General features: G+C 41.5%; 1 protein-coding gene across 3 annotated transcripts in view; it reads left to right on the top strand.

Annotated features, from left to right (window-relative positions):
- Positions 1-27,571, top strand: part of LOC106570233 (uncharacterized) — a 65,918-nt gene that overhangs the window by 13,270 nt on the left and 25,077 nt on the right. The window contains exons 5-35 of one of the 3 annotated variants that reach the window (XM_014142332.3): positions 3,254-3,365; positions 6,674-6,797; positions 7,289-7,564; positions 8,048-8,128; positions 8,369-8,488; positions 9,199-9,243; positions 9,367-9,429; positions 11,372-11,410; positions 13,440-13,493; positions 13,714-13,767; positions 13,864-13,917; positions 15,013-15,066; positions 15,185-15,229; positions 16,936-16,989; positions 17,116-17,169; positions 17,942-17,977; positions 18,094-18,123; positions 18,434-18,487; positions 18,653-18,706; positions 22,796-22,849; positions 23,431-23,484; positions 23,618-23,671; positions 23,810-23,863; positions 24,170-24,223; positions 24,865-24,909; positions 25,079-25,141; positions 25,271-25,324; positions 25,702-25,743; positions 26,019-26,051; positions 26,518-26,571; positions 26,918-26,971. In XM_014142332.3, coding sequence (XP_013997807.2) covers positions 3,254-3,365; positions 6,674-6,797; positions 7,289-7,564; positions 8,048-8,128; positions 8,369-8,488; positions 9,199-9,243; positions 9,367-9,429; positions 11,372-11,410; positions 13,440-13,493; positions 13,714-13,767; positions 13,864-13,917; positions 15,013-15,066; positions 15,185-15,229; positions 16,936-16,989; positions 17,116-17,169; positions 17,942-17,977; positions 18,094-18,123; positions 18,434-18,487; positions 18,653-18,706; positions 22,796-22,849; positions 23,431-23,484; positions 23,618-23,671; positions 23,810-23,863; positions 24,170-24,223; positions 24,865-24,909; positions 25,079-25,141; positions 25,271-25,324; positions 25,702-25,743; positions 26,019-26,051; positions 26,518-26,571; positions 26,918-26,971 — 2,018 coding nt within the window. The remainder of the gene's footprint in view (positions 1-3,253; positions 3,366-6,673; positions 6,798-7,288; positions 7,565-8,047; positions 8,129-8,368; positions 8,489-9,198; positions 9,244-9,366; positions 9,430-11,371; positions 11,411-13,439; positions 13,494-13,713; positions 13,768-13,863; positions 13,918-15,012; positions 15,067-15,184; positions 15,230-16,935; positions 16,990-17,115; positions 17,170-17,941; positions 17,978-18,093; positions 18,124-18,433; positions 18,488-18,652; positions 18,707-22,795; positions 22,850-23,430; positions 23,485-23,617; positions 23,672-23,809; positions 23,864-24,169; positions 24,224-24,864; positions 24,910-25,078; positions 25,142-25,270; positions 25,325-25,701; positions 25,744-26,018; positions 26,052-26,517; positions 26,572-26,917; positions 26,972-27,571) is intronic. The other 2 variants (XM_045694749.2, XM_045694750.2) reach the window with 2 other exon arrangements.

The following is a 27,571-nucleotide window of genomic DNA, read 5'->3' as shown; positions in this document are numbered from 1 at the left end:
TACCGTAAATTCCGGACTATAAGCCGCAACTTTTTTCCCAGGCTTTGAACCTCGCGGCTTAAACAATGACGCGGCTAATATATTGATTTTTCCCGCTTTCTGGGACGTGCTCAGTTTTTTTGGCGGCATGAAGCTTTCATTAGACCAATGAAATTGCCGAACGGGTTAAGGTCAAACAATGTTTCTGTTTACTGTTTAGATTAAATCGAGTGCTCTCAAACTTCCCATCATTCTGATTATGGTAGTCATTTTGTCACCCTCATCATGCCAAAGACATGGAGAAATGCATATGATGCAGCTTTCAAGTTGAAGGCGATTGATCTGGCTGTTGGAAAAGGAAATAGAGCTGCTGCACGGGAGCTTGGTCTTAATGAGTCGATGATAAGACGTTGGAAACAGCAGCGTGAGGAATTGACTCAGTGCAAAAAGACAACTAAAGCTTACTGCTCATTTTTTATTTTTTGTTACAAGCCGTGTTCCGTTAAAGCCTATTTATTTTTGTTACAAGCCGTGTTTCGTTAAACCCTATTTATTTTTGTTACAAGCCGTGTTTCGTTAAAGCCTGTGTAAAGTTCATTTGTTTCAATGTACCGGTAGGCACCTGCGGCTTATAGACATGTGCGGCTTATTTATGTTCAAAATAAAAAATACATTTAAATTCAGTGGGTGCGGCTTATATTCAGGTGCGCTTAATAGTCCGGAAATTACGGTATGTTTTATTTCATACACAGTATATTACATTTAGCTGAATTGTTCAGGCAGATCTCAGTGTGGTCTTGATTGATTGGCAGATATGGGTTAATCCACACACACACGCACACACACACACACACACACACACACACACACACACACACACACACACACACACACACACACACACACACACACACACACACACACACACACACACACACACACACACACACACACACACACACCACTGTATTTGTGGCTTTTCTGTTGGAGCTTAAACTAAGTGGAGCCACAGCCTTATTCTGGCCTCACTAGATATCAGGCTTTAGGTTTGTCTGTTTAATAGATGTACTGCCAGAGGACATTAAACTCCACTTGTTAAAAGGCAGATGTCTTAAATACGCTCCTATTTGCAATTATGTCATTGGTGCTCCAATGGAACAGCTGCGTGTGTGTGTGTGTGTGTGCGGTTTCCAGGGTTAGCCACCCACCATATTAATGTGGTTTGGAGAGGACACACCCTTTTCAAGTCACTATGGCAATGCTAGCAGGGCCCAAGAACCAGGGGCAGGGAGTTTACTAATGCTGCCTGCTATCCATCTGATCTCAGTACTGCAGCCCATGGTCCTGTTGTTCTGTAAATACAGTCTGGCATAATTCACCATAAAAGTGGGTCACATTGCATTTGCACTGTTTGTTTGACTTAGGACCAGCTTGAATAACCTGCTGTTTCATCCTATGAATGCAGATATCATTCATAAGTTATAGTCTAGTCTAGACGGCAGTTTGCTATGAATGCTACAGAGAATCACTCTTGAGAGAGTTTTAATCAGGCTACAGTACACGTTTTCTCAGCTAGATTTGAATCACATTTCCCATATGGACATGATTCAGAAGAAATATGTCTTGTGAATGTCAGTATGTGATACTTAACATTGTTCAGGGGGCAGTTAAGTTCCATTATGAAGGCGGTAGTGTGGGAGTGCTACTGAAGCGTACAGGCAGGTGGCAAAGCACACAGGCTGCAGATACACCATCAGCAACAAACAAACAAATGACCTTAAAACATACAGGTGCCCCAATAGCCCTGTCATAGCATGCTGTTGGATAACTGTCCAAGGGACCCCATAACCCATCAACTGTCTGAGACAATAAACATTCCTCTGACCTGCTGCATCTATCTACTTCGTCTCACAGCAAGGAAGTGCCAAATACTCAGACAGTCAGACAGACAGGTCTAATGGTCTGTGGGGTTAGCTGCCCCGCCCCACCCCGCCTAGACAATTATGGTAGGGGAAACACTTTGAGATCAGATGTAATCTGGGTGGGTCATGGTCAAGGAGGTACCCAACTACCCATAATCTAGCTGTGAGGTTTTTTATAGCTCTGTTTTCTCTTCTGTCATCGTGCTGCACTGTGGAAATACTCTCCGTGCTCTGTGCACTCCTTGAGTCCGGTGGCTTTATGGACGAGTCGGGCTGTAGCACAGACCTGTAATTTGGATTGGCAGAGGATGCTGTATAATCATCATCCTCCAAAAAGTTATTCTGAACAGCCAGAGACGGCCAATGGGTCGACCTGGCTCTGTGGGGAACGCTAAATGAGTGCAGTGACTGGGAAAGAGAAAGACACAATGCATTCTTTTGATCCGGACAGATGGTAACATCTGAGCGCTGGGCTAGGCTGCCGTGATCGTTGGTTCATAATTTCACACAGTGGGGATATCATGGTCGACAGTCTATGGTTCTATGGTTCTCTGCTGACTCTTCTCAGTATTTATTCACCATGTTGGGTCAACCATTGTCTATCTCTCAACACTCAGATGTAAATGAGTTAGGCATACTGAGTGACTAAAAGGGTTCCTCTCGCTCTGATTGGTGATAGCACCAGTCAATCTCGCCACTTGTTCAATAGGATTGCTGAATGGTAGAAGACCCTACGTCTAAACCAGTCTGGGAAGTCAAATGGCTACTCTAGCAGTCAATTAGTGGGTAAGAGGATTTCCTTCTGTCTGTAACTTTTATTTTCTCAGGGGCCTCTCGAGTGGCGCAGCGGTCTAAGGCACTGCATTTCAGTGCTAGAGTTGTCCCTACAGATCGGGTTCGATCCCGAGCTGTGTCGCAGCCAGCCGTGACCTGGAGACCCATGAGGCAGCCCACAATTGGCTCAGCGTCGCCCGGGTTAGGGGAGGGTTGGGATGTCCTTGTCCCATTGTGTTCTAGCGACTCCTTGTGGCTCTCTCTCTCTCTGCTCTCTCTCTCTCAACCCCCCCAAATTGAACTGTATCAATCTGACTAGCTGGTAAGGATATATATATATATATGTTGTGAGAAACGGTATACAGTAAATATCATTGATCTACTTGGGTATCTGTCTGTCAGGCATCTTCAACCTATAGCTCTTTTTGATGGGTTCCAGTGAGTTGATCTGGCCTTATCGTGATCAGTGCTCCCTCTGTTGGTGATCAGAAGAAAGTTCTACAAACCACTTCAATTGTTTGATTTACTCAGCTACAACTCTAGGCTAATCCTGTTATTTTCTATCCCGTCTGTTGCAGGGTTCGACCTGATGGAATACTTCAAGGTGGAAAACATACTGGGACCAAGGTTTGATGAGGGCCAGAGCTCCTATGTTCGACTTGGGACCATGCCTATTGTACAACAGACAGAGTGAGTGAACAATTCTTTATTTGCTTTGACAAGTAGGGCTACATTTAATTCCCAGGCTGCGACTTACATTGATTGATTGAGTTGAGTTGCTGACAGGTCTTCCATCACAATCTTCCTATCCTAATACAAAGTGAAGACACATTTCAGCTGTTGGAGGGCAGTGGAAGTCTATAAAAAAACACTTCTTTATTGATAACACCAACACGTTTCTACCTTTAGGTTTACACAGGCAGCCCAATTCTGATCTTTTTTTCTACTAATTGGTCTTTTTACCAATCAGATCAGCTCTTTGACGATATCAGAATTTGGCTGCTTGTGTAAACGCTTTTATAGGCTACATTTGAAAATGGCCTCCAATGGGTTCAGGGGTTATGATACTGATGGTTTTTATGGCTGTGGCTAGCAGCATACCTTCATTTATTTGCCGCTTCGGGGATAACATTGCATTTAAACATAACACGTTGGGGGTGATGAAACAACAGAGCCCAATTCATATTCAATGGAGGGAAGTGAAGTGGGTGGGGGACCATTGGGGAAAGCTGAACTTTATGCAAATACTCGATAGCAGTCGATACATCGATAGCAGTCAATATTAATCGTCACCTTATTTTCAGTCTCATAATGAAAGTTGTAAATTCTTGGTTATCTTCACGAACCCTGGCTAACAAGTTGAATCAGCAATACAAAATTGGGTTTAATTATTTATTTACTAAATACCTAACGAATCACACAGAATTACATATACACAGAATACAAATTATGTCATACAGAAAACGGCCCTGGTGGACGGAGCCGACATGGCGGCTTGTTACACAAAGAAAGGGGGTTGGGCTTGAATGAAAGAGCGGGAAGACTGAGGAACAAAGAAACAGCTATGCTATCGTAAATACAGTATCTTATGCATTCTAAATTACCGCCCATTTGGAAAAGGAAAATGCAATTTACTCTGAGCTGCGCTTCGGTAGGTTGGTCGTAGATGCTGGTCAACAGAGATCTTCCGGTCCTCGGAAGAATGTCTCTGGTGGTAAATTGGATACGTTGTGTTATCTTCGTTGTGTGTTAGACTGGATCCGTCGTCCGTCCTTTCCTAGCCCACGTCTACAGCGGCCGCTGCTAACTCAACGGCTAGGAAGTATCACTTCTGTAGTGAATAAGCGTTCAAAGTTCATACCATTCACAACCAAAGCTCACGCTGAAGTTGGCTTAGTTCTGTACTTGACATGTGTGTCCTTTTAACGCAGAGGCTGCAGACCTCACGTAGTGGAACTGTGTCATTGTCTTATATAGTGGGGAGGGGAGGAGGATGTGTTTCATCGTTTATAACCCCAATCTCTTCACAGAGGCGGGCCACTGATCAAGCAGGGCACTTTCCTTATGAAAACCCAATTCTCTCAATTGGAAGCTAAAATTACATTTAATCTCCTAACAAACAATTTCAACATCAAACATTTCAATTGCATAACAATTCCATGTGACTCTGATAACTAGAGGGTGTATACTTTCTCAGGTACAGTGTATGTCGTCCTGTCATCAGTCATAATGTCTCAGATGACAACCGAACTGACATCCATACTCATTAAGTTCCAAAGCATATTTACAACTGGTTTTATTACCGAAATATGGTTCCTTTTCCCCATTTGTTTGATGTTCCCAGACTCTCTATATTTAACAAAGGCTATTCAACAGTCCTTCAGTAGGGTCAGAGAGAGAGGGGAAGGGGGAAAGGTATTTATGGGGGGGGTCATAAACCTTACCCACAGGCCAACCTCATGACAACATGTAGATCTACATATATACACCGAACAGATATACTGTAGTAAGAATGACATGTAGGCCTACATATATACACCAAACACATATAGTAAGAATGACATGTAGGCCTACATATATACACCAAACAGATATAGTAAGAATGACATGTAGACCTACATATATACACCAAACAGATATACTGTAGTAAGAATGACATGTAGGCCTACATATATACACCAAACATATATACTGTAGTAAGAATGACATGTAGGCCTACATATATACACCAAACATATATACTGTAGTAAGAATGACATGTAGGCCTACATATATACACCAAACACATATAGTAAGAATGACATGTAGGCCTACATATATACACCAAACAGATATAGTAAGAATGACATGTAGACCTACATATGTACACCAAACAGATATACTGTAGTGAGAATGACATGTAGGTCTACATATATACACCAAACAGATATACTGTAGTAAGAATGACATGTATGCCTACATATATACACCAAACATATATACTGTAGTAAGAATGACATGTAGGCCTACATATATACACCAAACACATATAGTAAGAATGACATGTAGGCCTACATATATACACCAAACAGATATAGTAAGAATGACATGTAGACCTACATATGTACACCAAACAGATATACTGTAGTGAGAATGACATGTAGGTCTACATATATACACCAAACAGATATACTGTAGTAAGAATGACATGTAGGCCTACATATATACACCAAACATATATACTGTAGTAAGAATGACATGTAGGCCTACATATATACACCAAACATATATACTGTAGTAAGAATGACATGTAGGCCTACATATATAAACCAAACATATATAGTGTAGTAAGAATGACATGTAGGCCTACATATATACACCAAACATATATACTGTAGTAAGAATGACATGTAGGTCTACATATATACACCAAACAGATATAATGTAGTAGGAATGCCATGTAGGTCTACATATATACACCAAACAGATATACTGTAGTAAGAATGACATGTAGACCTACATATATACACCAAACAGATATACTGTAGTAAGAATGACATGTAGGTCTACATATATACACCAAACAGATATACTGTAGTAAGAATGACATGTAGGCCTACATATATACACCAAACATATATACTGTAGTACGAATGACATGTAGGCCTACATATATACACCAAACATATATACTGTAGTAAGAATGGCATGTAGGTCTACATATATACACCAAACAGATATACTGTAGTAAGAATGACATGTAGATCTACATATATACACCAAACAGATATACTGTAGTAAGAATGACATGTAGGCCTACATATATACACCAAACATATATACTGTAGTAAGAATGACATGTAGGTCTACATATATACACCAAACAGATATACTGTAGTAAGAATGACATGTAGGTCTACATATATACACCAAACAGTCAACAATCCAGTGATAATGCATTCATGTAGCGTGGATGAGGTGATTGATTGGCAACCGTCTGTGTTGTTGATGTTTTCCAGAGACGTGTTCCCTCAAGGTCTGCCAGATGAATATGCTTTTGTGACAACTTTCAAGTTCAGGAAGACCTCGAGACGAGAGGACTGGTACCTCTGGCAGATCTTTGACAAGTATGGAATTCCACAGGTGGGTTATCATAGTGCTGTGTGTGTGTGTGCATCAACATATTCCATGCTGAGTCTATTTGATTGCCAGTTGCTGGGCTGGCATGCAGACCGAGAGGCATGATCATTATTTTCCTGATAATTTGTACCATTGAATATCAGAGAACATGTTATATTTGCCCAGGGGCGCAACTTTGGTTTTCAAATTGGGGGGGACATATGAATCTATTTTTTTTTAATGCAGTCAGATAAACACTCCAAACAGCCTACCAGACTGCTTGGAGGCATCTGTATGGTCCTAAAGCACACCGTCCCTCATTTTGTATCACATTCCAATGATAAAACTGGGGGGGGGACAAAAATGCAATTTCAGAATGTGGGAGGGACATGTCCCCTCCGTCCCCAGTGAATGTCGCGTCCCTGTATTTGCCTATCACATGCATTTGAGAAACCTTTCATTATTAACACATTCAACTTTATTCACTTGATCCTTCCTCCATCGATCCTACCCAGGTGTCTATCCGTCTGGACGGTGAGAACAAGGCAGTGGAATACAACGCAGTGGGGCTGACCAAAGACGCAGTGAGAGCTGTGTTCAAGAATGAAGAGGTGGACAACCTGTTCGACAGGAACTGGCACAAGATCGCCCTGAGCGTCGAGGCCAAGGCGGTGTCTCTGTACCTGGACTGTAAACTCATCCAGACCCTGCCCATCGGGGACAGGGAGGACATTGATATCCACGGGAAGACTGTGATCGGGAAGAGGCTGTACGACAGCGTGCCCATTGATGTGAGAGCTGGGTGTTAGTATAAGGGATGAGCTTAAGAGCAGTGGGAAGGTCAGGGGAATGGAAGTATGCTACCGTATGGGGTGGAACAACATGGTGGATTAAGGAAATACTCTTTATATTGTATTTCTAGACTACAGATGTGTGATTTTAATTTCATCACTCTTTTGTTGCTGAGAATTTCTTGCACAGCAGGAAATGTAAACTTGTAGTGTATTTAAGGTTTAAAAAGGGTCCTAAAGTTTGTAATTTCCACTTTGAAATGTCAGACTTGATTTGCCCTAACGAAAAATGTATCAACCCCTACAAAAAATGTCCATAAATTATAATCCACATAATAATTGTGGCTGCAGGACTATTTTCCTACTGTAGAAAACTGGCTCAAATTAAGATCCTACATCTGTAGTGTGCATCTTGTGATTCTGTGTTCATTTACGTAATTGTAGTGTACGTTTAGCTTACTTTGTGACTTTCTGTCCCTGCAGTTTGACCTCCAGAGGATGATGATCTACTGTGACTCCAAACACGCTGAGCTGGAGACCTGCTGCGATCTGCCCACCGGGCCAGTGAGTCAGACAGTCAGACAGACTGTCAGCCATGATTTTCATACTCACCTTACAGTGGTAGCCCACTCCAGTTAGTCAACCAATCATCTGTCACTGTGGTGGGCCTGGGCCACTCTGCTGGACAGAATGCCTATCATACCTCACTGCTTCCTGAGGGACATCTTTCCTTTTCCTCCTTGTCTCTGTCCTGCCCAGTTACCTGGCTCACCTTCAGACGGTAACACTGTTTTTTAATTCCAGTGCCCCAAGATGGTGGTGACGGAGGCCCCTCCCATAGAGATTCCCACCCCCACCCCTGCAAGCGATGAGCAGCAGAGAGGACCCCAGGCGGTCAACTGCTCATGTCCCGCTGGAGAGAGGGTAAGATCTATTATAAACTGGGAGGTTAAAAACCTGAATGCTGATTGGCTGAAAGCCGTGGTATATGAGACCGTATATCACGGGTATGACAAAACATTTATTTTTACTGTTCTAATTATATTGGTAACCAGTTTTTCAATAGCAATAAGGCACCTTGTGCCTAACAACAGCCATGGTATATTGGCCATATACCACACCCCCTCCTGCCTTATCACTTTATTATAGGTCATAGCTCCTCTATATCAATGGTCACGTGTTTTACGGTTTCCAAAGATCTGTTTATTTAAAGGGATAGTTAGGGATTTTGGCAATGAGGCCCTGTATCCACTTCCCCAGAGTCAGATGAACTCGTGGATACCATTTTATGTCTCTGCGTGCAGTTTGAAGGAAGTTGTTAACCAGTGCTAGTGCCTATTGCTAACTAGCATAAGGACTGGAAGTCTATGGTATCTGCTAGCAGATACCCTTAGACTTGCAGTCATTGCACTAACCCTAGTTAGCATGGCTCGCAAAACTACCGCTAACTTCCTTTATACTGGACACAGAGACATAAAAATGCTTTTCATCTGACTCAAGGAAAGTTAATAAAGGGCCTCATTGCCGAAATTCCGAAGTATCCCTTTAATGTTTTACTCACTTGCAAAAGAGATCTTATTTTCAATGTGACTACCTGATGCAATAATGGATCAATAAATGTTCCTTCCTCACAGGGAGAGATCGGTGTACCTGGCGTTGCCGGGCCCAAGGGTGAAAAGGTCATCTAACACTCTTCCTAAGCCATATCTCATGTGTGATACAACAATATTCCTATTTCCTGGATCCATTTCTCTGGGCTCGTTCTTGTGCTCTGTCATAATGTCAAATGCCTACTCTTACAGGGTGATACTGGTGATCTGGGAGCGGTTGGACCTTCTGGCCTCAAGGGAGCCAAAGGAGAAACTGTATGAAAACATTACCGTGACAATGTCAAACATACTGTTCCATTTACTTATCTGCTATCTTAATTTGACCCTGTTTCTCACAGTAGGAAAATAATCCTGCAGCAACAGGAAATGTGAATTATTATCGGGATTCAATTAATGGACATTTTTGTAGGCGTTGATTCGTTAGGGCAAATCAAGTCTGACATTTTAAAGTGGAAATTACAAACTTCAGAACAATGGCATGTATTTCTGGATGCCAAGGAAAGCCGTAAGAAGCTGAATGTATCTCACAGGAGAAATTAGCAGAGTGAACATGTAGGCGACCTATCGGATGCTGTCTGATCCAAACGAGTGTGACATTGTTGCAGCCCGTAGCATTGAATGAAAGGGAAGCCAGCAAGTATTTGGCCTCCCTTGACAAAAAAAAGTATAAAAATTGTGCCAATCAGCATTGAGCTAAACTGAGCGTGCTCAACTGTGAATGGTCCTGGCACACCACAAAAATGTGTCAAGGGAAGGAGGCATCGATTTGGCATTGAGAGCATAACGTACGTCATTGACAGAAACAACTTGAATTGTTGCATCTCGTTGTGTTGTCCTCTGGTCGCTAGCTAGCTAGCTAGCTAAAATTGCCCCTTTCGTAAATTAGCCATGGATGGAGATAGGGATTTGGACTTGTGGTTTTACTTAATTCTCTGTACTGGCCAATGATTATAATGGTGATTCTGATCCAATCATAAATTCATACATTGGGCCCCTGGCCTGAGAGGATGGAAGTTCAATATGTAGCTAGATGTAGTAGGCTAATGTTAACTAGCTAAAGTTGCCCATGAATGAAAGTTAGGCCAGCGAGCAAGCTTTTTAGCCAGGTAGCCTAGGACAACAAAAAATAAAAGCGTGTACTCTATGACAGTGATAGACCGTTTCGTCAAAATGAAGGAAAGGAGGATGGCATTGGCTTTTCTCTACAAGTAGGGTGAGTCAACATGTTTTTTCTGCTTGCACGACCACTCGTACACTCACACACACGCGTACATAGAAATCAGTACTATGGACAGCATAATCATATTTAGCTTACGTTGATTAGACTAAATTGTTTTTGGTATCTTTTAGTAATCACTGTATTAGACTAAGCAGAGGTGATTTGATGATGTTGAAATGTTCAAGTTGAAATGGTGCTGGAATAGTGGAGGCAGCTCCTGTTTTCTTTGTGACTTGCGGTAACTCTCTGTTGTTCTAAATCAATAGTTGTTTAGTGGGCCGAAAATGTTGGAAACATGAACTTGCTTGACGTTGCTGTAGGTCATGTAACTGTGTGTTACGTGCAATACGCTTTGTGGACTTCACAGGACAGAAGTTGCTATCCGGTTTTGTGAAAAAACTAAATTGTGGTTGAATTTATTCTGACACTGTCTTCTTATTGTCTCTGTCTTAGGCCTACACATCACGGTCGCAAGGCATATGAACTAACAGGTTATAGAACAACAACGCAATTATCACAACACACAGGTTGTACTGTAATATGGCTCTTTTTGGTTCCCCAGTGATTTTACCCACGCACCGCTACTGCTTTAGAACCCTTTCAACTTTGAACACACTACAATTTGCATTTCCTGCTGCGCTAGAAAATTCTCAGCGACAACAGAACATCAAATTAAAATAGCAGATCTGTATGGGCCTGACATTTGAAAGATAAACAGTTGGTAGTAAGCATACTGAACAGTCATATTAGAACATAGCTTGTTTACCTCATATTGGAGTGTTTTGTTGTAGTGTGTGAATTATATGATACGAATCAATCATGTTTAAAGTTCCTGCTAGATGATGTGTTACTCTACGTAGATATTAGACTTCCAAGTGTCCGTTATCTTAAGTGGCATGCCCCTCCTTTATCTTTTCTGCTGTCTTTTCTTTCTCCAGCCTCGATAATAATTGATCCATGTTGATTGATTATTTGCAGGGCAAAGTAATATCTGTCAAGGGAGACAGAGGTGAGAAGGTAAGGTCATGGTTTTGACAGTGAAACTCCTCTCGTCATAATAATAATAACAATAACAGTGCATGAGCATCATCATATCCTAACCCTCTTCAACCAAAGATGTCTGTCTCATTGGATCTATCACACACATTTAACAAAGACAGAATTACATCTCCTAAAGTACGGTAGCACTGTAGAAAACAATATAATTTTTTTCTTCGGAATACCACACCATTTTTTGGGAGTAGGAAAATGGCTGTAGATGTCAGAGTGAGAATTACAGGACTGTTGGCCACAGAGGACAAGCACAGAAACATTTCAGTTGAATGCATTCAATTGTACAACTGACTAGGTATCCCCCTTTCCCTTTCCCTTTCCCTTTCCCTTTCCCATACAGACGCCCACCTGCTCCGTTAGAAACACACAATTTGGTTCTGTTAAACACACACACACTGGCTTCGCCCAGTTCAGACTACACTAAATCTGGGTTCAAATAGGATTTGACTTTTTTAATAGTTTTGTTTTCTGGAATGAGCTTGCCTGGTAGATAGTTCCAAAACCACACCGATCTGGCACTCCAGCCAGGGAAGGGAAAGGGGTACCTAATCAGTTGCACGACTGAAGGCATTCAACCAAAATGTGTCTTCCGCATTTTACCCAACCCCTCTGAATCAGAGAGGCTCAATCAAGCACTCAAAGTATTTGAAAAGCATTAAATACTATCTGAACCCAGGTCTAGTGCTGACAGTTGCACCTGTAGCGAGTGTGCTGTCATTTCAAAATGCATGCGATATGTAGGCAGTGTAACTTCCTGCCTTGATATCCACAGTGTTAGGACTCAACATCAACAGTCTCAACGTTATGGACTCACTCCAGCCATGTTGACTCACAACACACGCAGCCACTCTTAGCTAAAAAAAGATGCATGCCTGAATCCTGGCAATTTATTTATTTGCGGAGATGATGTGGTAGTGTAATTTCCAGAGCTAGTTGGAGAAGAAGTGCAACACGCACCTAATGTCTGAGGAGTTTACTGTTTCTGCTTCTATACTATCTATTTATCTATCGCTGTCTGCAAAACCCTTAGAAATAGAATGACTATTCTATTTCATTCTATTTCTGGAAAATCCATGGGTTTTTACAATTCTGTTTGTGTCAACTTTACAAACAGAATGCAAAACTTGACGTTAATTAGTACTCCCACAGGTGTGGTCAGAATGGACATGCTGGCACATTGACTTGTAAGTGGTAAAAGGGAATTCATCATGCTCTGCTTGCTACTGTAGTAAATACATCCTCAACAGTCTAGACTAGACGATCGTACAAAAGTATTTTGTGTATAATTTCCTTTCATTATAGGCTGCCATTGGTGTATGAAATTTTTTGTTGCAATGCTGCTCTCTTTTGATGAAAAAGGGACGTGCGTCAAAGTGATATGAGCTCTGAGAGTAATGAAAGGGTAACATTTTGACTTCTAAAGAAAGTGATTTATGAAGTGAAGTCACAGTAAAGCCTTTCTGGTGGTCGAAGGCTTAGTGGCACTATGTAATTAAACATTCCCACTTTTCTCTTCTAAGACTCTAAATGCTTTGGAGGGATTCCTCGGCACAAAGAATGGCATCAGAGCACAAACCAAAACTACAATGTTAAAAGGCTACAAAAACGTTCTAAGCCATTGTTCCTTGAGGTAGGGTTGAGTTTGGCTGTGTATGAACTGACCTCTGCGTTTAGAACACTGTGGGTCTTCGAGAAGCGGACCAGACCACTGTTATAGTTTGGCCCCCAACACCATTGTTCAAAAGTTCTGTACTAACTGTTCGTCCTTGCTTGGTTATGTACAGTGTGTGTATTCTGTTTTGTCCCAAAAGCAGTTTTTATGTTTTTTTTTTTGTGTACTACATGTTCTAACAGTAATCTACTAATCCCTGTTCAGGAAGTGAACCCCAGCATATTGTCTCGCAACACGTCGTCGCTGTCAGCATCTGTTACGCCATTACGCCTAGGCATCAGCGGTGTCCAGCAACCCTAACCTCCTCTCCTCTCTCTACAGGGTGATCCCGGGAGACGGGGGGCATCCGGCGATGAAGGATCCAAAGGGGAGAAGGTGAGCTGATCCTTAAGAGTTTTGCTTTTATAATGATGCTTTTCCACTGCTCTGTACCTCTCAGGACATGTCTGTCACAGAGGTGATTCATTAAATGGTGAGGCTTGACGTACTGCATCTGTTGCCGCTGCTTGTCTGCAAGTAGATTCTACATTAGGACATGTACAATAGACAGGAATGATATACTTTGTAGATGATTGTGCTTTAAAACCACTTCCAGGGAACCAGTGGAGCTGCGGGTCTTGCTGGGAAAGATGGATCTAAAGGAGAAAGAGTATGAGACAACCATCTTACACTAATATTCTCTTACTGTAATTATAATGTAAACCTTTCTGATTAACTTCTGGATCTTTCTGCTTTATTGTGACAGGGTGAATCAGGGCTGGCAGGCGATCAGGGATTACCTGGACCTCTGGGACCAAAGGTGGGTGAACATTCTATTTCTCCTTGTTGATTCCATGTAGGCCTTGGAGAGTATACAATAGCCAATGTACTTTCATAACTACATGCAATACGCTCTTTGCAAACCCTTTTCTTGTGGTTGACACTGTGTTGGAGGATTTATGGCAGGTTGAGTGAAAGCTTAAAGAATGTAGGCAGCGGAGTTTATATTTGTTTTTTTCTACTCTGATATCAAAGACAGCCTTGTTCTTTGTGTTCTGTGTCTTGGTGGACGTTTAGACATTTGATGGACAATTACCTCTCTGCTTGCTATTGATTTCCTGTGACTTGGCTGGCTGTCTTCTGCTGACTTCTCTTCTGTGAGACAGCTGGAGAGGGAGGGGTAAGAGGGGGAGAGAGAGCAAGAAGGAAAGTGGGGAAGAGAGAGAGAGGAAAGAGAGAGAAGGGAAAAGGGGAGAGAGCGGTTAGGTTTTGCCAATGTGCTGTGTGACCATTCAGTCCCGGACTCCCAGAGAAAGAGAAAGTCTCCCTGTTGACAGAACTATGGAAATTTCCAATTGTGTAAGTTCATGTTTTTTTAGACTATACACCAGGGAAATGAGTCAAAAGCCTGAACATAGCGTGTCCTTGTAACTGTGAATTCCATGTTAATACGGATACTTTTGTATTGTGGTGAGTTTAATCACTACCTAATACCTACTGTAGCTAAGACCATTGCTCCTCAGGGAGCCTAGCGTAGGCCATCGGTGGCTTTCCATTGCACTCTGACACTCCCACACTTGGCACAGTCAGAACAAAGGTCAGGGGTCGGGGTCCCCCTAGAGGGTCACAATGCTAACAGGTGTTGTTGCTGTTCTGGTTGCTTATTTGCCTCTACAGAATCCATATACTATACCTCACAAGTTAACTTGTCAAGTTAGACACAGCAAAATGGGTTTTTCCCCCTCTACCCCTTTTAATCTCTTACCCCTCATATGACCTAATATGTAATATTACTGCTCAACTTGAAATGACTGGGAAATAACATTGCATCAGTTGTACTGTATCTGTAGGTTACTGGTCTTTACTCAGCATCTGTTATCCGTCAACATAATGTCTGGTCATTTTGTTCCTACAGGGAATTCAAGGAGACTCAGGACTTCCTGGTTCATCTGGACTCAAAGGTGTCGGTGTGAGTAGAAGCAACAATAAAAATGTCATACATAAGCCAAGTAAATAGTTTCAGACAAACCTATGTTTTCTAAAAGTATCTTTGGATGTTACTGTATGTCTGTGTTGTACTATGTTAGGGTGAAAAAGGTTTGAAAGGAGATAAAGGATCAGCAGGATTAAGGGTAAGTATTGTTACATGTCCTATATTTGATTCAAATGATCATCAAGTATCATAGGTCATCACAAGCATGACTGGTTAAAGAAATCAAATATAACTGCATGTAGAGTTGAGAATAGAAAGCTCCACCGGGTTTGGCTAACTCTAAAAATAGCAGACTGACACACTTAGCTAAAATGTACAGGTGTGTGTATACCAATTCCCTGCCGGTATACAAATTGAAATAAAGGTAATAGAATTTTTAACAATTGACAGATTTTTCCTAATTAAGGGTTAAATTCGTAGTTTATGAGAAGGAATATAGACCTCAATCCCAGAGGGGAGTAATGGTGCAGACAGATGTGGACCGGCCTCCTTGATGCACTTTCCACATTTCCTGTCCTGGGCCCGAGGGGGCGGATCCTAATAATACCACTCATTCAAGGCTAGCTACCTACAGTACTGTGTGTCAATGCCTCAGTTTCCTCTAAACGTTAAGGACTTCCTGAAATATAGACTTTCACTGCTGCTGATGGCCATTGACTAGGATAGAACACACTAGACAATCAGTCAGAGTGATTGTGGCCTATGCTTATAATGATTAAACTGAAGTAGCACCCAAAATAGTGTAGCCTATATGATTCCTGGCCTACTGGACTTCACACAGTATGTCAAGTGGGTTGTTGAGGACTATGGTTGTTATTAGGCTTTTGAGATACAGATTGTCCTCTGCGTTGGGTGATGATGTGAAATGATAGGACTTAGATGTGCTGGTAAGTGTCATAGAAATAGACTAGGGTTCGAGGTGAAGGGTTTTAGATGTACCCGCACAGCAAGAGTAGAAGATTATTTACATGGTGGGTTGGGTGAAATTAACTGCCAACCGAGGCAAAAACGGATACACCTACATAAAGACTTTATAACACACTCATAACCCGTGTATACCACATCCATTGGTCGTTGACATACGTCTCTGAGGTTGCGAAACAGAATATCTTTGCATGTCCTTCATAGTCCAGGCTGTCAACACATAAAGTGAAGAATCATTAACCCTGTACATTTACATTTTAGTCATTTAGCAGACGCTCTTATCCAGAGCGACTTACAGTAGTGAACTTTTTTTTTTGTACTGGCCCCCCATGGGAATCAAACCCACAACCCTGGTGTTGCACACACCATGCTGGCGTTGCAAACACCATGCTCTACCAACTCAGCCACAGGGAAGACTAGTACTGAACATACCACAAATGTCTTCTCCACCAACCTCCACCAACTCTGACAGAAAGCCATGGAGTAGGTTTGAGAACAGAACAGTCTGGAGAAGTGTTTACTTTTCTGGAGGTGACAGAGGAAGTGGTGATTCAGAACAAGAAGTGGTGGTTCAGAACAGGAAGTGGTGGTTCAGATCAGGAAGTGGTAGTTAGGAGAGTCATCTCGGGGTCAGATAGGGGTCAGGGGTATCCTTGTTGTTGGCAGATAGAACAGTCACAAAGCCTGACAGACATGCGAGACGTGTGTGATGTATTCAGCACTAGCTACCTGCTGGAAAAAGTGTTGACTGTCACAATTATGTTCTTTTGAAACAACAAGGTCTTAGATAGAATGCAGTACAGCTGGGAAGATGTGGCAAGGTTATTGTTAGTCATGGCAGGTTACTTTAGAATCTCATCTCTTATGTACCTAGAAGAGCATTTCTATTCAACATTGAACACTGTTCCTTCTTCCTCACAGGGTGACAAAGGTATTGACGGATTCCCTGGAAAACCTGGTGTTCCTGGAAAAGATGTGAGTTGTCATTTTCTGTTTTGCAGGTGCATACCGACGTTTAAAGAAGAGAAAGACCTGAATATTTCTTTCACTGGTAATAACTGCTCATTTCAGAATGCTGTTTTGTTCTGATTTACTGTCTAGGGTTTGGGAGGACTGACTGGTGCACCTGGAGCCGCTGGAGTGAAAGGGGAAAAGGTATGGTCTCCTCTCTATCAAACACTGTAATACAACACATGATCATGAACAATACAATATGTGAATCGGGACAAAACTTTCCTCAAAGAACACTCAAGAAAACCCATGAAACAAGAGTTGATATGCTATGCACCATTTTAGGATTGATAGGCTGAAGGTCTTATCCAGAGAGACTCGCAATCACTGCATTAGCCGGTAAAACAATCACATAATATCACGATCAGTGTAGGTAAACCTTTAAAAAAGAGAGGTTATCTACAAAGACTTTCACCAGACTGAACTCCTAAGTTACAGTCTGTGTTTTCCAGATGTTCCTCTGTTTTCCCCCTCTTTTCCCATCATCCCCCTCTTTTCCCATCATCCCCCTCTTTTCCCATCATCCCCCTCTTTTACCATCAAAGGTGGCCCATTCATCTGTCTGATATGATAACACATTAAGCTTGTCTGTCTATAATTACACACACACACACTCTCACACACACACACACACACACACACACACACACACACACACACACACACACACACACACACACACACACACACACACACACACACACACACACACACACACACACACACCTCAAGCACTGTATGAAAAGTTAAACTTCACATAACACTACATACCAGAAACTACTATTGCTCTTGTCATTGAAATTAATGTATATTTGCCATCTGAAATGTTACCCCAGAACCCACACAAATGATTTAAAGAGACAACTTTTCAAAACGTTTTTTTTTTAAATTCCTGTCTGGTTTCACTGTCTTGCAGGGAGAGATAGGCCCTGCTGGAATGCCTGGGGATATGGTAAGTATTTTAACGTCATGCACTGTATACTCCACTAGCATGGTGCCAATGCCAACCTGATACACCGTAGAGTGATTGTAAAAACACATACTGAAAATGTTATTTAAACCACACAGGTTCAAAGCGAGGGCTTGAAAGGAGTGGATGTGAGTACATGGATATAGTAATTTTATCTTCATTTTTTTCTTTTCAGTATTTTGTGCATGGGTCTATATCTTTAACACTATCAACTGCATAACTAAGTCTCCATCTGTTGCCATAGAATAACAGTGTGTCATGTAAGGTCATGAAGGAAAGTACACTAGATTGCACAGAGGTTGAGTTACTACACAGTAATGGTTGCAGTAACATGGACAGTATAACACTCCTGTGACGTACAGTATATTGTTATTAAGTGATGTCTGTCTCTCATGGACTCTGACTCTGTTACGTCTTTCTGTCTGTTCTGTGTTCCAGGGACCTCCAGGACCTCGTGGCCCTCCAGGGCCTGACGGCCCACCAGGACCCCCTGTAAGGAACCACAATTTATTACTTCCTCTGTAGACCCCAACTTCATCTTTATCCCAATTATGTTATCTGTATAGATAACAGACGAATGCAAAAAGGCCCACTGGCTCTATAGCTTTACCAGTCAAAGCTGAGGTAGAAAAATGACAAGTGCATTTTTTCCCCCAGGGAGCACCTGGTCAACTTGGTTTACCTGGCGAACCTGGAGAGTTTGGCCAAAGGGTAAGAGTTTAACCTTTGTTATAGGATTTACATTCCTTTGATTGCAGTTATACTGTAGGCCTACATCTGACCTCACTGGTACTTTAGTCATAAGAGGTTAAGGCGTGGCACAAACAGGTTTCCTCCCATATTCTCAAAACCATATAGCTAATTTTCTCAACATGGTACTCAAAAGTAAAAAATGTTTCTCTCGGTATCAAAGCACTGTAGTCATAGAGACTGCATGTTGACAATACACAGTAATCTGTATCACAGCAGTACACAGCTGTTGGATTCGTCCCTTTGTTTTTCTACAGGGGCAGTTTAGGAAGTCAACTGTCTCACAGAAACAGGGATGGTGTAAAAGGTTTATGAACCTTAACATCTGTGTCGATATCCTAACAATAAATACACGGATATTCTATTCTAGGCAAGAAAATGCCTATGATAACATTACACCGTCATTTTCTGTATTGCCATTGTCGATGTGGTCTTTTTTGCACATATCTCTGGATGCATTTAATGGCTTCATGAGCAGCTTAACGGCTGGCTACTCTCTTGCCTCCTGTTGTGGTGGAACCACCTACAGTGAGGGAAAAAAGTATTTGATCCCCTGCTGATTTTGTACATTTGCCCACTGACAAAGAAATGATCAGTCTATCATTTTAATGGTAGGTTTATTTGAACAGTGAGAGACAGAATAACAACAAAAAAATCCAGAAAAACCCATGTCAAAAATGTTATAAATTGATTTGCATTTTAATTAGGGAAATAAGTATTCGACCCCCTCTCAATCAGAAAGATTTCTGGCTCCCAGGTGTCTTTTATACAGGTAACGAGCTGAGTTTAGGAGCACACTCTTAAAGGGAGTGCTCCTAATCTCAGTTTGTTACCTGTAAAAAAGACACCTGTCCACAGAAGCAATCAATCAATCAGATTCCAAATTCTCCACCATGGCCAAGACCAAAGAGCTCTCCAAGGGTGTCAGGGACAAGATTGTGGACCTACACAAGGCTGGAATGGGCTACAAGACCATCACCAAGCAGCTTGGTGAGAAGGTGACAACAGTTGGTGTGATTATTCGCAAATGGAAGAAACACAAAATAACTGTCAATCTCCCTCGGCCTGGGGCTCCATGCAAAATCTCACCTCGTGGAGTTGCAATGATCATGAGAACGGTGAGTAATCAGCCCAGAACTACACGGGAGGATCTTGTCAATGATCTCAAGGCAGCTGGGACCATAGTCACCAAGAAAACCAAGTAACACACTACGCCGTGAAGGACTGAAATCCTGCAGTGCCCGCAATGTCCCCCTGCTCAAGAAATCACATATACATGCCCGTCAGAAGTTTGCTAATGGACATCTGAATGATTCAGAGGACAACTGGGTGAAAGTGTTGTGGTCAGATGAGACCAAAATGGAGCTCTTTAGCATCAACACAACTCGCCGTGTTTGGAGGAGGAGGAATGCTGCCTAAGACCCCAAGAACACTATCCCCACCATCAAACATGGAGGTGGAAACATTATGCTTTGGGGGTGTTTTTCTGCTAAGGGGACAGGACAACTTCACCGCATCAAAGGGACGATGGACGGGGCCATGTACCGTCAAATCTTGGGTGTGAACCTCCTTCCCTCAGCCAGGGCATTGAAAATGGGTCGTGGATGGGTATTCCAGCATGACAATGACCCAAAACACACGGCCAAGGCAACAAAGGAGTGGCTCAAGAAGAAGCACATTAACCTGTTGGGGCTACAGGTTAGCAATGAACCCCGAGCCGGGATTGCTAACAAGGCTGGAAATTCAAAACATCAAAAATCTAATCATTTCAATTTCTCAAACAATCAACTATTTTACACAATTTAAATGATAAACATCTCCTTAATCTAACCACATTGTTCGATTTTCAAAGAGGCTTTACGGCAAAAGCATAAAGTTAGATTATGTTAGGACAGTACATAGCCACAAAAGTACAAACATCCATTTTCAATTCAAGGTCAGGCGTCACCAAAAGCTGAAACCAGCTTGAATTATGCACTAACTTTTGTCAATCTCCATCAGATGACACTCCTAGGACATTATGTTATACAATACATGCATTTTTTGTTCCATCAAGTTCATATTTATATCCAAAAACAGCATTTTACAGTAGCGTGAAATTCAGATTTTTTTCTTCTCTGAAATGCTTCCGGTGAACATAACAAAATTACTATTCGAAAACATTGGTCAATTATAATATTGTCATTCAAAGAATAATATATTATCATCTCGTAATTGCTACCGAATGGCCAGATCTCAAAATAACTTTACTGGGAAATCACATTTTGCAATAAACGGGGTGCTATGCTAAGAACAACAGGCTATGCTATACAGTTAGCATCATCTAAAATCGATAATAACATTGTAAATATCCCCTTACCTTTGATTATCTCCATCAGAAGGCAGGCATCCCAGGTCCGGAAGGCATCCCAGGTCCGGAACAAATGTGGTTTCTTTTGACAAAGTTCATAATTTATGTCCAAATAACACCAAGTACTTAGCGTTCATTATGCTCCCACAAAACGTGGTGGGGGGACTGTAAAATCACGCCGAAAAGCTAAAAAAAACTAGTAAATAATCTATTTATGTTCGTTCAAACATGTCAAATGTTGTTTAGCATTAATCTTTTGGTCCATTTTTAACGTTAAACATCAGTAATATTTTCACACAACCTATCCTATGTCTAGATAAACAATGAAGACAAAACTCACGTTTCTCAGATTTATGCGCAGGCGCGAAAAAATGAAGTGATGACATGTCAACTTCCTTGGATTCTAATTTGCTCTCTGTTTATCATAGACGCTTCAAACAACTTTATAAAGATCGTTGACATCTAGTGGAAGCCGTAGGTGTTGCGAAATGAATCCTTTCTCACTATGGTATCTATAAAACAATGACACTGAATAGTACAGTCACAAAATTCACATTTTTTTTAATCTATTTTTCACAGGTTTTTGCCTGCAATATGAGTTTTGTTATACTTACAGACACCATTCAAACTGTTTTAGAAAATGCAGAGTGTTTTCTATCCGAATGTGTTAATAATATGCATATCCTAGCTTCTGAGTTGGTGTAGGAGGCAGTTAAAAATGGGCACATATTTTTTTCAAAATGTCTCAATACTGCCCCCGAGCCCCAGGTCTTGGAGTGGCCTAGCCAGTCTCCAGACCTTAATCCCATAGAAAATCTGTGGAGGGAGTCACATTCCCTCCACATTCACTTTCAACAGTCACATTCCCCTATACTGTACACTGTATGTACATTCTAGTCATTTAGCAGACTTATTCAGAGCGACTTACAATGAGTAGTAGATCCACCGCTTCAGAGCTGTCAACAGTCCTACCCCAGGAACACTACAAAATACTACAGAAGGCTGTAACAGAGACAGGAAGCCTTGCTCTGACAGTAGTGACTACCCAGCAAGCTGGGAAGATTCCCAGGACATTAGCTAACATTTCCATGAAGTTGTATGTAGGGTTTTATCTAACAATTAATTTTTTTATTGGCATGACATAACAATAACATCCCAAAAACATTCAAAAAATGTTTTTGATTTAAAAAAGAAAATCCACCAGAAAATGTTTTGACACATGAAGGTCAATGTCCAAACCCATTCATATCTGTCAGTTTAAACTAGAGATATCCGTTTTTTTGCATGGTATGCGTCTCAATCCAATGCATCCGTCTATGTTGCACATCTGCATCTGCAGTGATAGGTGACAGAGAGAGAGCGGTGTTTGTCAGACCATGAGACATCACCACAGCCATCATCAAAGTTTCCCTGACAAGCCTCAAAGAATTGTCCACCCCCCATCCTTTACATATATCAGTCACAGCACTAAGGCCGTCTCAGGTTAACCATGACGCTGTAGCTTAAACAGTCCTGCAGAGGGCAGTATATCACAGTTCAGAGAATGAGAGAGAGTTGAATACAGGAGTTGCTAGAGCAACAAAGGTTTTAAAGCATTGATTGTACTAAGTGAATAAACATTTTTTCCTGCACAGGTTTATTTTCTCCCATTGTGACATGTTTTGATGTATGATGGTTGATTTTCCGTCTATCTTTTTCAGGGCAAGAAAGGTGAAAGTGGATTACCTGGTGTTGATGGGCTACCCGGACCTCCTGTAAGAGTACTATTTTATGTCTATGTGCTATATATTGCAGGTACTCTTTATTGTGTCCTACAGTATCAGATCATTTACAGATATATTCCATGACAAAACAATCTGTTGGAACATGAAGGCTATGTGTAATAGTATGACTCGCCGCTTCATAAGATCTCTTTTTGACATTATGAATGGAGTATGTGTCAGTTATCAGCACAGCTGTTATATCAGGCTCTGGCTCATTGAAAAACATTTTGTTCTTGATGTTAACTACTCACCAGGGACCACAGACCTGACATTACTGCGCTCTCAACACTAGCTTCACTAAACACTTCCACTGGAGGGAAAATATGCCCTGCCACTTCAGGAACTCATCCACATGACATCAATTAATTTAGATTCCATATCGCTCTTAAAAGCAATAATTAGTGCCTTAATGCCTGGGCTTTTTCCTGACTGTGTGACTAGCCTTCCAGGGATAACTCTTGATATTTCCACAGCTTGGAGCTATGACTGAATATCAGGCCAACCTAGAATGTCTTGCCTGTTGGACTGAGGTTGATGACAGTCTTTATTGATGATGCCGTCTCTCTTCATAGGGTCCCCAGGGGCCTCCTGGAGGGCAAGGAAACCCTGGACAAACTGGACCTCCTGTGAGTTCTGTGCACCAACAATCCTTTACATTGAAGGCTGTACAGCGCAGATGTACTGTCAGCTGTCATTCCAAAAGCTCATAGAGGAAATGAAATAATAGAAAGCTAATATATATATATATTCTTTGCTCAGGGTCTACCTGGTGAGATTGGATTTTCAGGGAAACCAGGAGAGCCTGGCAAAGCTGTAAGTTTACAGTATTTTTTTTCTCACATTTACATGTTACATGTTTGACATGTTATGATATGATTCACTGATGTACCATTGAGTTGTCAAAGTACTCATGTCCCAGACGTATCCCTATATAATATGTATTGTTGAAAGGGTTTACCTGGAAACGATGGGCTGGACGGAGTTCCAGGAAATGACGGAGACAAGGTCAGTGTAGTAGTAATAGGGATTCATGTTTCCTAACCAACTGAATGTTTCAGGCTTTTATTCCTTACTAACAGTAAGGAAACATCTAATAACATGTAGCATTCCAAAGGCATGGAGGACAGTGTGCCAACGTGTTATCCCTACTGACACATTTATGTTCTCAGATTGTTGTCAGATGGTAATGCCATGACCAACCTTCTTTCACAACCTATTTGCAATGTTGTGACAACGTAATGTGTTAGTTGGGATAATATCTGAAACAATACCATAAATATATAAAGCTGTGTTTTTCATTCATCTCCATAGGGGCCTAGAGGAGAGTCTGGATTGGATGGCTTCCCTGGTAAACCTGGTCCTAAGGTACAGTGATACTACAGTGATCCTACTCTTTGTCTGTGTCCAGCTATGGTGACAACGATGTAGGCTGTGTGTAGAAGTTTGGCTTGGAACGTTTTTTTCATCTGGTCACATACATCTGATGTGTTGTGCATTGAAGTCCACACAGGGATAAACATGCTTGCATTTGTCCAATAGAAACTCTCGTTTGCAACTAGATGCAGGCAAGAGTGTGCAAGTGTCACTGTGTCACCTCAATTTTGTCTCTCGACTTGTGTTCTCGTACGTCGTAAACTTTCATTCATAGGCGAGGTTGAAGCAACCTCATGATGGGTATAGGGAAAATGTGATTATCATGTAGTAGCCTGAACCTATTGAAGTTACATTGAGCTGGGTGAAGGGAATATGAATGACAGTCATCCAATATGCTGTAATGGAAATAAGGCCATGCTCATTAAAAAAATCGTCCAAGCTCATCTTAAACGGCACTGACTGCCACTGCTGTGCATTTATAGACTTAACATTTTCTTATTGCATATGGCTCATTACAGCTTCCCATTTGAATGCAAACGGCTATGATTGCAAGGTAGTTAATAGACAGTGTTACAGAAATGTCAAGCATGGTCTGAGGAATCGTATGATGACTGAATGTGTCACTCCTATAGGGTGAAGAAGGACCACCTGGGCCAAGAGGACCTGGAGGAGAGAGTGTAAGTCAATAATACATGGCTATCACCTTAAATCATTATACTCAACTCAAAGTGCCCCATCCCACATGCTCTTAATCTCTGTGTGTGTGTGTGTGTGTGTGTGTGTGTGTGTGTGTGTGTGTGTGTGTGTGTGTGTGTGTGTGTGTGTGTGTGTGTGTGTGTGTTACAGGGACCAGTTGGTTTAACTGGACAACCAGGGGTCGTTGGACCAAGAGGAGAGAAAGGAGGACAGGTGAGTTTGATCTCATAACCATCATTAAAGCCACAATCCTGAAATTTGTGCTTCAGCCCAACGGCAGCTCACATCTACATTTCCTTGTGTACTACGGTCCTGGTTTATGTCTTGTGTTTTCTTTTTTAGGGTGACAGAGGACAAGATGGCTCTCTCGGGCCAAAGGGTGACAAAGGTGACAAGGTAAGACAGAGATATGAGATGATAGAGCTGCAAAGACTCTCATGCAAACAGCTAGCTACTGTGTGTCACAACATTCTTTATTAAATGCCGTACAGTCTCTTACCTTTACTGTTACTAGAATGTGTTACTGACAGTCAGTAACTATGAACAAGATTCTTGTTACACTGTGTTTTGTTTGAAGAGGGATTGGATAAGCATGCTTATTAGCATAAAAGCTATGTTAGCTGCATGAAAGATAATTCCTGCTTGTACCAGAGGGTGTATTAGTCATAGAGACTTCCTCTCCACTTTGTCTCACTAACTACCACCAGGGGACTAGTGTGTTGTAATGAGCTAATTAACATTCCCACACTGTGTGTGTGTGCGTGTTGCCTCAGGGTGACACAGGACCCAAGGGAACTCCAGGAATACCAGGAAATGTGAGTAAAGTCAAGGGATGTTGAATGGAGTAAATTACCATATTAAGACACTGTAATCAACCTCAGGGAAGGACACGACGCATTGGAGTAAATTCGAACTGTGAAAATTGACATATCTGTTATCCGAATAATATTTGTGTCATGCATATATGATATTTTTTTTTTGTAATGATCCATGTACAACTAAGCAAACAAAAAAGTTATTGGAAAAGTGCATTACAATCTGAGGATGCTTGTTGGATAACTTGTCTCTATCTGTTGTGTTTTTCTCTCAGGTGGCCAATGTTATCCCTGAGCCTGGTGAGCCTGTAAGTACTATAGAAACCAACAAGATATCACGGTCTTACTTCCGTATTCAACTTTTGTCCAGGGGGGGTTAAACCAGAAAATAAAACGTTTAAACCAGTGTCTAGCACTGAGATTGAACCCACGATCCTTAGGGCCTGGAGCGCGCGGTTTAAGGCCGCTAGCCTACTAGATGTAATAGGCTCTCACGTAGCCCCCAGTGGACGATATTGAAGGCATTTCCTGACATCCTGGGGACCTGGAAAAATGTTGAATACTGAGGTCGATCTGGTGTGACCTGGCTGGTAGAAACTGCTCTGTGTGAGAAATGTTCTTCAGGCCTAATGCATGTATTGGCATTTTTTATGTAGTGTTTAGTTGATACAAAATAACAGTGTGGCCAGTCCTAGAAACTGTACACAACACGTATTACTATACAGCTAGACTTCCCAACTTGGACATGCGTTCATCCTTTTTCTTTCACCCTAGGGAAATCCTGGAGCGAGAGGAGAAAAGGGAGAGCAGGGGAATCCAGGAGAGATTGTGAGTTATTCAGAATAAAATGAGCCTTTTACCAAAGGAGCAACATTAGGCTGCATTTTGGGAAAATCAGCAATGCTCCAAACATTCCACTAGATGTCAGAAGAGATGTGAATCTATTGAAGTGCCCCCTTTATTTGGTAGAGTCAAATGGACATCAACCATACTGCAGTTACAGCGCTCTCTCTATGTGAACTAAAATACTGACAGCACTCCACCACTAGGGTGGGCACTGTGTGTTTGGCTTTTAAAGGAATCATCTGGCATTGCAAAAGAGCAAAATACAGTATAATTTGTTTGATGTTGAACATCATTCTGGGGATGTTACTAACCTGTTTGTTTTCTGAAGGGTCAACGAGGACTGCCTGGTGAACCAGGCTTTAGAGGACTGGCTGGACCACAGGTAAGGAGTTTAATCAATCAGTCAGTCAGTCAATCAAATGTTATTTATAATTGGACACTCACCTATTCACACCCCATGTAGTAACAATAACATAAGTTGGGCACTATAAAATCCATTTAATTTTTAATTCTGTTTTGTTAGAAAAACAACAAAAATTGATGTTTTAAGTCCACTACAATGCTTAAACCACACCAGGAGACAATTTGTTAGGTCTGGGAAACATTGAAGCCTAGTTACCCGTTATTTCAAGTGGGTACGTAGCAAGAGGCTCTTGTTCAGCGGTGGTTTTGCACAAGTGATGGTAGACTTCGCAAAACAAATCACCTGAATTTATGAAATAATCATGATATCTTTCTGCCAGGGAAGCATAGGATACTTTGTAGTTAACATTTCATTGAGAAGACGGTTTTCCTTAGCATCCTCGGTAACGGCTAGACAAAGTGGTAGAGAGGGGCATTCTCATGCCGTTGCGTCTTCACAAAGTTGCAGGAAATACGAATCACTGATGCATTCTATTCATGTCTTATGATAAACTTGGACAAATTAAATAATTTTCAATACATTTAGTTCATTCCCTGCTAAGGTCAATAATAAAAATAT

The sequence above is a fragment of the Salmo salar genome, chromosome 14, assembly GCF_965601325.2.
Source record: "Salmo salar chromosome 14, fSalSal1, whole genome shotgun sequence".
NCBI lineage: Eukaryota > Metazoa > Chordata > Actinopteri > Salmoniformes > Salmonidae > Salmo > Salmo salar.
The sequence above is the reverse complement of the archived record's forward strand: the minus strand, read 5'-3'. Positions and strand labels throughout refer to the sequence as shown.